This window comes from Brassica napus, chromosome C3 (assembly GCF_020379485.1).
Source record: "Brassica napus cultivar Da-Ae chromosome C3, Da-Ae, whole genome shotgun sequence".
Taxonomy (NCBI): domain Eukaryota; kingdom Viridiplantae; phylum Streptophyta; class Magnoliopsida; order Brassicales; family Brassicaceae; genus Brassica; species Brassica napus.
Genome location: NC_063446.1, coordinates 60,484,739 through 60,495,323, shown reverse-complemented (window position 1 = coordinate 60,495,323; position 10,585 = coordinate 60,484,739). Strand labels below are relative to the sequence as shown.

Genomic DNA, 10,585 nt, shown 5'->3' with positions numbered 1-10,585 from the left:
CCATTAGGTTCTCTAGCTCCCTGTGAATTCGATCCCTAAGTACTACAACTCGACATTTTATTTGAGAGAGTGTAAATCACTCCTTAGTGTAATTTGAGTGATATCAATTAGGTTTGGTTCCTTGGTTGTTTCTTTGTTTGAATTGGATTGGATTGGATTGCCAGTATTAAGGATTGTTTTATCTTGGTTTTGTCGCAAGGTGGATTTTGAAAGTTTCGTACTCTTATAAAAATGAAAGCGGTTTGTTTTTAGTGTTGTTCTCGGTATAGAGATGATCGTAGATGCATGTCTTCTTAGGTTTATATGCTGCTTTTTTTTAGCTCAGAAAGGAAACAATCTCGAACTCAGGCTTGTCAGTGCTTTGTTTATATGTTTAGCTGGCTTTTGATTGGGAGCAGTCTTTGTTTATTTGCTTTTTATTGTGAGGCTATCGCTTGGTATCTACTGATGATGTTGTTCAGTCTTCACTCATTATGGTTTTTGATTTAGTTTATTGTTAGATTTCTCCATGTGTGGATGACATTGTTACATCTTAGTTTGTGGTACATGGAAAGATTTAAGAGAATTGATTTGACTACCTATTTCATCAAAGTGCACTTACTTTTTTTGTCACACATCCGTTTAAAACTCCAGGGTTAAGCGTGCTTGAGCTGGAGTCGTGGAAGGATGGGTGACCTATCAAGAAGTGATTCGCGATACCATGTGACTGAGACCAAAGCACGAAGAAAGGTCATGTGGTGATTGCGTGGTCTGTAAACAATGATTTCGAGCCTTCAGAAAAATTAATACACTGTTCGTCGGACGGGATGGAGCCCACCTACCGAGTGAGCGGGTGTGGGCTGTCCATTAACCGTGGGCGGTCGGGACTTTACAAGTGGTATCAGAGTCGAAACTCAATGAGTGTGGAGTCAGTGAGGACTGACACTAATATGGGTAACGATCTTGGGACGCAACGAAGGTGTTGTGTTCTTTGAAAGGGATGAATTGTACATCCAGATTTGTGGTATATGAAAAGTCTTAAGAAAATTGATTTGGTTATCTATGTCAACAAAGTGCACTTACTTTTACCGTCACACATCTATTAAAACTCCAAGATTAAGCGTGCTTGAGCTGGAGTAGTGGAAGGATGAGTGACCTATCGAGAAGTAATTCGCGATACTGTTTGAGTGAAACAAAGCACGGAAAAAGGTTACGTAGCGGTTGCTGGACTAGTAAACAATGATTTTGAACCTTCGAAAAACTTAAAACACCGTCTGTCGGCTGGACGGAATCCATAGGCCGAATGAGCAAACGTTGATGGTCTATTAGCCGTGGACGGTTTAGTGTTACATGCATCATTCACCATTATGTAACATGTTATTTTGATATATAAACCAAGCATTTAAAAAAAAGAACAAAAAATACCTATTTTTACTTTAGCTTTAAAAATATTGTCAAGCACATTGATAATTGAATAAATCAAACTAAATAACCACCACTATATTGGTGTGTACTTAAGTGTTTTATGGACCACGGGCTTTTTAGATTCAAACTTACATATAATACAAATTTCAGTTAAATGATTACAATCGATGATAGTTCAACCGATTGCACTAAACATAATTTCAATTTGATACGAATTTATTTAATCACCGTGTATGTTCGTAATTGCTAATTAGAATAATGACCCATTGTGTTGTACACGGCTCAACTAAAGTATATGATAATGCCATGATCAAAATTTAGTTTTGATATTAGTTGGTTCGTGTAAAATATATATGTTAATGCTTGACAATATTAATCATCTACCAACCTGAACTATATGTTATATATTTTGAGGGGGCACGTCAAGTGTGCCGTTTATTTGTCTGGTTACATGTTTATGTTATTATTTAATTTTCGTGAGAGTGGTGTTTCTTCTTTAGTTTCCACTTATAAACAAATATCGAGTGGGTGTTCAAAAAAAAAAAAAAAACAAATATCGAGTGGAACTAGTTTTGAAAAACATTCTCGAGAAGAATACTGGCAAACGGTGATTTGAACCATAGCTTGTGGTTCGGATTCCGGCCACTGGAGAATTAACATTTCGGCATCGCTTGAAATAACAAATCGACACGTGGCAACACATGAGTAGTCAGAACCACTTCTGTAGAGCAATGATACTTCTATATAATAAAAAAAAATTATGATTTGAGACTTATTATCTCCAAAATGACACAGTAAGCATGATTTTTTTGTTTGTTTGTTTGGTTAATTTGGAATTGATTAATTTCCTTTTAAAATTTGGAATTTATTCAATGCATTTTATTTTTCTATATTCTTTAGAAAATGATAGAATACTTTGATTTCCTCTCGCAAAATTATAGCAATCTACTTTTGTCGGGATTTAAAAAAAAATTTGGCACAAAGTCGTTGTCTACATTTTACAATTACAAAGGAAAATAAGTTAGGGAATAGATAATTTGTATGTTGAAAAGGAAAATAAATAGTGATTATTTGTATATGATGGGTTGAGAGCAAATGATTACTTTGGAGTGGTGATGTAGAAGTTAATATGTGTAAGTTTTTTTTTTTCGTAAAATGTTAAATATTATACCAATTTTCAATTTTGACCGACTTTACAACAGACGCGACTAGTAGCGGAGAAGAAAACAACAACACAACACAGAAACAAGCTACACACAAGATTAACGACCGAACCTAAGAGCAATACAACATTAGGACTAAACGGGTTGATAACGAGACGGCCTCAGACGAAACTACTTTAGCCAAGCTGAGAAAACATTTCGGTTGCCGCGAGTTATCGAGAGAAGGGCGCCCTCAAACCCTGAATGCTACGGCTCCTACAGCTTCCTACTGAAACTCCAGAGCGGACCAACGCATAGAATCCAAGGTCGAGCCCCAAAGCCTGGCACAGAAGAAGAAACCACTGGCGGTACGAGGAGAAGCCGAGGTCCGACGATGCCGTCATTTAGTGGTTTTCTCCGGAGATTACCGTCTCCATTGCATTCCACCGGGACCGTGTACATCCATCTAACCGCTACTCTTACAAAGAAGACGGATCGGAAAATGGACAACCCTCCAGAGAAGATAAAACCGATGCCTAGCCCGGAGCTTGTAGCCTAACTATCTGACCAAGAACTCACACTAACTGAAAAGGCCCTCAAGACACGTACACGTTGATGTTGCGATTATTGGAGATGAGCTAGGCGACGGAGCAGGCCAAAACACCATCACCACATAGATCTGAGGGATGACGGGAGCACACGGATGCATGAGCTAGCGATAAAGCAACCTGTGACACCATATAACATCAACACGAAGCCACAAGGAAACAAGACAGTGAACCAACATATCACCACCAACGAAACCCTACGCATCACCACCAGCGGAGAACTCGACGGCGGATCCTCAGAGTAGGCAAAGAGAAGATGACTTAACCGGGAACCAGCAAAGCCATAACCCCAGCACCACACACAGCTTCATTCACCACCAAACAACGCCGGAAAGAGACAAGACCGACGAGACGCTTGACGGCGTAGCACGCGCCTCCATGCTCAGAGAAGCATGTCTTCGTCATGGGAAAACTGTCTGAACACCATGGCAGACAGAGACTGACCCCGACGCCGGAAGAGGCCGTCCTTAAGTGACTCCAACCACCGAGAAGCCTAGATCTGACCGGCGGCGCATCAGATCTGAGACGAAAACTCGCGACTCCCTCAGCTGAGAACAACGAAAGAGACAGGAGAGAGACAGAGACACAACATAGGCAAGACGACGAAGAAGACACGGTCGCGAGAAAAGAGGCGGCGACCGCGGAGAGGTTTCGTAATTAGGGTTTTTGGCTTGGAGCAAGAAAGAAGGAGGAGCACTTTAATTTTTGAGAGAAAGAGAAGCACTTTTTAATTACTAATATGTGTAAGTTTATGGGAAAAGGAAAACGAAAATAGAGTAAAACCATGATGAGTTAACGCAGACATAGCCGCCATTTCCACTTCTCACTGCCACTTACAACTCTTCCTTTTGGGCAAGTTTTCCACATCAAGGCTCGTCTTAATCACCATTAATCTCTAATCATCATTAGTACACTGAAGCCCACTATTTTTCAAAATACTGCTATTTTAACTTCGCGGAGAATTATTAAAAATACTTAAATTTATCTATTATTTCTTTGTTAGACAAATGTTGTAACTAAATAATAATTTTCTTATACTCCTTCCTTTTGTTTCAAAAAAAATTATTTTTTTACATTTTCAATGCATGTTTTACTAACTAATTGCAAATTTCAAAAAAAATAATTGCACTTATTAGATTTTTATTGGCTTAAAATTATGTGAAAAAAATAATCACAAAAAATTATGTGTGTTTTTATTAAAATGTGTAAAAAATATAAAATATGTAACATGTTTCAATTTTGAAACATGAGGATACTATGTTTTGTCTTCCCTGGTTTGAACAATCTATCGTAGTTAAAGGTATATGTTTTATAAAGATGAATATACTAATATATATTATAACTATTTTAACACTATCATATGATTTTGTAAGATGAATTTAATAATATATATTATGATTATTTAAACTCTATAATGTTTTTTCAACTATGCTAATTTAAACTTTGACGGTGTCATATAACACAAACTTATGATAAGTATTATGGATACAAACTTATGATAAATATTATGCACTGCTAAACTACATGTTTTGTCAAAATTTTGCAAATTTGCAATACATTTTTAGTATTTCCCTAATCACTAGCTAGTAAGTTATACTGGTTAGATTCTGCTTATTATTTAGAACTAACGAATATTTCTAATTACAAAATGGAGCAAAACAAAATGGAAACTGTAGAGACCATAATATATAGGATTGAGATCTTTAAACCTCTTATCAGTCACGAACTACTCGCCGTCTCCAACTTTTTAAGCTCATCATAAATTTTTGACAAAAAAAGCTCATCATAAATAAAATAAAAAGTAGCCGGAAATAAACTCTTTTTATCTTTTTTTTAAAAATCCAAATCCTATAAACTATTGTAGCTTCTCAGTTCTTTACTTATATCTCACGTTATATACATATCGTTTATATAAATACTTATATCCCGAATAATCTTCCCTTACTTCTCTTGTTTCCACTCTCACCTTCCTACCTATATAAAACCCTATCTACTTCACTCTTCCTCTCAACTCTCTCTTCTTCTCCTTGCTCTGTTCTTTCTTCCCTCTCTCTCTCTAGAAAGCAACTATGATAGTGGTTAGAGAATACGACCCTAGCAGAGACTTAGCCGGTGTGGAGGATGTAGAACGACGGTGCGAGGTCGGACCAAGCGGCAAGCTTTCTCTCTTCACCGACCTTTTGGGTGACCCGCTTTGTAGGATCCGACATTCACCTTCTTTTCTTATGCTGGTAATTACTTATCTTCCCAACCTGTTTTTTTTTCCTATTTATGAAACTTAAGGATAAGAGGTTCTTGATTTCTCAACCTTTGGTTAATCCAAAAACCAATTTCCTTAAATAGAATTTTATATAAAAATAATAATTGCTCACTTTTTGTTTCATCATATTTTATTTATCCTACTCTTGATAAGATCAAAAGGCTCATCATTTATATTTTCTCAACCAAATATATCGTGTAGCTAACCATAAACATAAAGTTACATACTTTTCAATTTGTCCATAAAGGTTAAGGAAAAAACAAATTTAAGAACGGAAAAATTTAATATGGTTGTAACAGGTGGCTGAGATGGGTACGGAGAAGAAGGAGATCGTGGGCATGATTAGAGGTTGCATCAAAACCGTTACATGTGGCATAAAACTCGATTTAAATCATAAATCCCAAACCGACACCGTTAAACCTCTTTACACTAAACTCGCCTACGTTTTGGGCCTCCGTGTCTCTCCTTCTCATAGGTTTCCGTTACTCCCACTAATCGCGCAATTACAAAAAAAAGTTATAATTATTTACACGTTAATTATGGTTTTATGCAGGAGGGAAGGAATAGGGTTTAAGCTCGTGAAGATGATGGAAGAATGGTTTACGCAAACCGGCGCAGAATATTCGTATATTGCAACTGAAAACGATAACCAAGCTTCCATTAATCTTTTCACGGGAAAGTGCGGTTACAGCAAGTTCCGTAAACCGTCCATTTTGGTTAATCCGGTTTACGCCCACCGGGTTAACGTCTCACGTCAAGTAACCATCATCAAACTGGACCCGGTTGACGCAGAATCTCTGTACCGGCTCCGGTTCAGTACAACAGAGTTTTTCCCGCGGGATATTGATTCGGTGTTGAACAACAAACTGTCTCTCGGAACTTTTGTCGCGGTGCCACGTGGCAGCTGTTATGGGTCCGGGTCAGGATCATGGCCCGGTTCGGCAAAGTTTCTGGAGTATACACCCGAGTCATGGGCTGTGTTGAGCGTTTGGAACTGCAAAGACTCGTTTCGGTTGGAGGTTCGTGGCGCGTCGAGGTTGAGACGTGTAGTGGCTACGACGACTCGTGTCGTTGATAAAACGCTGCCGTTTTTGAAACTTCCTTCGATACCGTCGGTGTTTAAACCGTTTGGTCTTCACTTTATGTACGGTATCGGCGGAGAAGGCCCACGTGCAACAAAGATGGTGAAGTCATTGTGTGGTCATGCACATAACATGGCGAAGAAAGGAGGTTGTGGTGTTGTTGCGGCAGAAGTTGCCGGAGCAGAGCCGTTACGGCAAGGGATACCTCACTGGAAAGCACTATCGTGTGACGAAGATCTATGGTGCATTAAACGGCTTGGAGAAGAGTATAGTGACGGTGTTGTTGGTGACTGGACTAAGTCACTACCTGGCACTTCAATCTTTGTGGATCCTAGAGAATTTTAAAGTTAAAACTTATTACAACCTTCATGTCATATATATATTAGGGGGGTTTCTTGTAAGCTCGTGTTTTGTTCTTTTTCTTGATGGGTTCAGTTTTAGGAAGTAATCTTTTTTTCTTCTAATTAATCTTTTTTTTTGGTGTGGGTGTTAATAACTTAGTGGTAAGGCAAAATCTCCTACTTTTGGGGTTTGTGTTTTCTTGTCTGTAAATGGAACTAGCTTTTTAAGATACTTTTTCTGTGGCAATGTTAATAAAATTATATATACGTACAGAGAACTTTAATGACCGCATTGATACGTAGAATGAACTAATTATATCACGTTAATATGATAATCTTCCAGACAAAATAACAATTACGAGAGTAGAAGAAGATGGGTGTACAGAATGTATTAACGATAACGATAACATTACCACAGTTGTGTCACATATACTCCTTTCGTTTCACAAAGATAGATTTTTAATGGGCCTACGATAGTTATAATCTTATACTTTAGGGATTTAGGATAATACCTAGTTACCTTGTACGATACTCTTTGTATATATACCCTCTTTGGGTTAATGAATAATACAACACATTACATTATATTTTATGGTATCAGAACTCCATGATTGTCAGAATGACTGAGATAGTATGGAGACACATGCATGGATGCAGCTTGCGTTATCGGAATATTGGTAGCAGTAGAGTTATCGTCAGACATCGTTTATGATGGACGAGGTAGGTAAAATTAGGTAGAAAGAGATGATCAACAGTAATCGTGATCGAAAAGAGGAAAAAAAAAATTAGGTCAAAGAGATCTCTGGCTCTGATACCATCCTGGAGATGTTTATGGAGCTCTTATTACGGCTGTCAAGAATGGTACTCGTCTTTGGAGCAAAATCCGTTGTTATCGCAGAAAGAAAAGCCTGATGTTTAACCTTAAAGGCAGTAGTAGACATATAATCAGCAATAGGATACAATGTCTTACCGGAGACCGTGCTAGGAGTATACTCTGATCTTGTGCAGGAAGAACGGTCTTGTAAGACACACAAAGTATCAGTAAAGATTGCAATACATCCAGTTTGTTTGAGCAATTTGGAAACTGAGATGAGAGTGCAGTTGAAATCAGGAACAAAGAGAACATCATGAAGCGAGTAATCTTTGCTAAGACGCAACGTCCCCGGTTTCGTGGCGTGTGAATCTCGACCATTCGGAAATGTTACTGATGAGGAAGGGATGTCAAGGACATCGTGTAGTAAAGTAATATCACCCGTCATATGGTGGGAAGCACCTGTATCAATAATAACATCAGTCAAGGTAGTTTTACCCGATAATCGCTCTGATGACAAGTTACTTTGCTGGTTTTGTAGGAGAGAAATCAGAGAAGCAATCTGGTCAGAGTTGAATGTTGACGTGGTCTGTGTTGCGTTAGCTCGTCCACGTCCACGTCCGCGATTATTGTTGGAACGTCCACCCCGACCGCCTCGATATCCTGACGCGCCATTTTGTCGTTGTTGTTCATGGAACCATTCAGGATAACCATGAACCAGGAAGCACTCAGTAATGTCATGTCCTTTCCTACCAGAATGCGTACAAGATCGTACAGGATCTCTAGAACGTAATTGTGGTGTGTCGCTTGTAGAGATAGTAGTATCTTTTGGAGAATCGGTTTTAACCGAGAAACCCAAAGCTTCAGTGCGTTGTTCTTTAGATCGCGCTAAAACCATGTTCTGTTCTTCTCGAATAACACGGGAATAAACGATATTGAGGTCTGGCAAAGGCTCTTCATCAGTGATCCGAGATCGAATGGAAGTAAAGTGCGAGTCATCAAGGCCAAATAGGAATTTATGAACACGAGCATCTTCTCTTTCTAAAATTATGTCCGCAGCAGCAGCACAGGTACAAGCTCGAGATGTCTTCATGTTCTGTAACTCTTCCGAAAGCTTCGTAAGTCTTCGATAATAATCAAGAACCGACTGCCCATCTTGTCTGCAATTTGTAATCTCATCTTGTATCTGATGAAGACGAGTTCCATTCTTGACGTAGAAGCGGAAGCGTAAAGTTTTCCAAAGCTTATGTGCTTCAGGAACATGAGTTACCGTTGATTAAACTTTAGAATCTATGGACGTACGTATCCATCCGACGATCATAGAGTTAATTGCAAGCCACCTTGATAGATCAGGTTCGGTTGCTGGTTTCGTGATGGTACCGTCGATGAACCACGTTTTCTGCTTGGCTTGCAGAGAATTACGAAGCTCCGTAGACCACTCCAAATAGTTGTCATGAGTAAGTAGAACCGACGTAATAAGAGCTCTAGGATTGTCTGAATGACTGAGATAGTATGGAGACACATGCATTGATGCAGCTTGCGTTGTCGGAATATTGGTAGCAGTAGAGTTATCGTCAGACATCGTTTATGATGGACGAGGTAGGTAGAATTAGGTAAAAAGAGATGATCAACAGTAATCGTGATCGAAAAGAGGAAAAAAAAAATAAAAAAATTACAGAACATATTTGTTGGTACGCGAAGCCGCAAGAGTATATTTGTTGGTTACCCCTTTGGCAAGAAAGCTTGGCGTCTGTACGACTTGGAATCTAATGAGTTCTTCACGAGTAGAGATGTGGTTTTCTTTGAGGATAAATTCCCAGGTATTGAGGATTCTGGTTATGTCTCGCCTCCGGACCTTCATACTAACCTGCCACTTGATGATTGGTTGCTCATGGAGAACTCATTAGATTCCAAGTCGTACAGACGCCAAGCTTTCTTGCCAAAAGGGTAACCAACAAATATACTCTTGCGGCTTCGCGTTCTAAACTTATCTCTATCATGGGGTCGCTGGTGAGCGTAACAGAGACAACCAAATACACGAAGTTGATCAAACCTTCACAACCTACACCTTCACAACTATTTGGAGTGGTCTACGGAGCTTCGTAATTCTCTGCAAGCCAAGCAGAAAACGGGGTTCATCGACGGTACCATCACAAAACCAGCAGCCGAACCTGATCTATCAAGGTGGCTTGCAATTAACTCTATGATCGTCGGATGGATACTTTAGTCCATAGATTCTAAAGTTTGATCAACAGTAACTCATGTTCCTGAAGCACATAAGCTTTGGGAAACTTTACGCTTCCGCTTCTTTGTCAAGAATGGAACTCGTCTTCATCAGATACAAGATGAGATTACAAATTGCAGACAAGATGGGCAGTCGGTTCTTGATTATTATGGAAGACTTACGAAGCTTTGGGAAGAGTTACAGAACATGAAGACATCTCGAGCTTGTACCTGTGCTGCTGTTGCGGACATAATTTTAGAAAGAGAAGATGCTCGTGTTCATAAATTCCTATTTGGCCTTGATGACTCGCGCTTTGCTTCCATACGATCTCGGATCACTGATGAAGAGCCTCTGCCAGACCTCAATATCGTTTATTCCCGTGTTATTCTAGAAGAACATAACATGATTTCAGCGCGATCTAAAGAACAACGCACTGAAGCTTTGGGTTTCTCAGTTAAAACCGATTCTCCAAAAGATACTACTACCTCTACAAGCGACGCACCACAATTACGTTCTAGAGATCCTGCACGATCTTGTACGCATTGTGGCAGGAAAGGACATGACATTACTGAGTGCTTCCTGGTTCATGGTTATCCTGAATGGTTCCATGAACAACAACGACAAAATGGCGCGTCAGGATATCGAGGCGGTCGGGGTGGACGTTCCAACAATAATCGCGGACGTGGACGTGGACGAGCTAACGCAACACAGAC

The 10,585-nt window shown here is 39.3% G+C and overlaps 2 protein-coding genes across 3 annotated transcripts; one reads left to right on the top strand and one right to left on the bottom strand.

The window, feature by feature from the left end:
• The first annotated feature begins 5,038 nt into the window (after positions 1 to 5,038).
• On the top strand, positions 5,039 to 7,102 carry LOC111204712 (probable N-acetyltransferase HLS1). Of its 2 annotated transcripts, XM_022700013.2 has the most exons (3): positions 5,044 to 5,385; positions 5,714 to 5,889; positions 5,968 to 7,102. In XM_022700013.2, exons 1-3 carry the CDS (start codon positions 5,224 to 5,226, stop codon positions 6,839 to 6,841), a joined length of 1,212 nt encoding a protein of 403 aa, XP_022555734.1. In that variant the 5' UTR covers positions 5,044 to 5,223; the 3' UTR covers positions 6,842 to 7,102. The 2 variants fall into 2 exon arrangements, with proteins under 2 accessions (XP_048607489.1, XP_022555734.1); XM_048751532.1 differs by having other exon boundaries at positions 5,039 to 5,385; positions 5,714 to 7,102.
• A 520-nt stretch (positions 7,103 to 7,622) lies between these two features.
• Positions 7,623 to 9,230, bottom strand: LOC111203820. The gene is made up of 2 exons (XM_048749843.1): positions 8,951 to 9,230; positions 7,623 to 8,899 (listed from the first exon to the last, which is right to left on the bottom strand). The coding sequence occupies exons 1-2, from the start codon at positions 9,228 to 9,230 to the stop codon at positions 7,623 to 7,625; spliced, it is 1,557 nt and encodes a 518-aa protein (XP_048605800.1).
• Positions 9,231 to 10,585: the final 1,355 nt, after the last annotated feature.

Bases quoted from the DNA above. Each gene is read 5' to 3' on its own strand.
- LOC111204712 (XM_048751532.1), top strand. From the start codon at position 5,224: ATGATAGTGGTTAGAGAATACGACCCTAGCAGAGACTTAGCCGGTGTG. The intron at 5,386-5,713 runs GTAATTACTTAT...TGGTTGTAACAG, and splicing joins CACCTTCTTTTCTTATGCTG to GTGGCTGAGATGGGTACGGA.
- LOC111203820 (XM_048749843.1), bottom strand. From the start codon at position 9,230: ATGTCTGACGATAACTCTACTGCTACCAATATTCCGACAACGCAAGCT. The intron at 8,900-8,950 runs GTACGTCCATAG...ATGTTCCTGAAG, and splicing joins TATGATCGTCGGATGGATAC to CACATAAGCTTTGGAAAACT.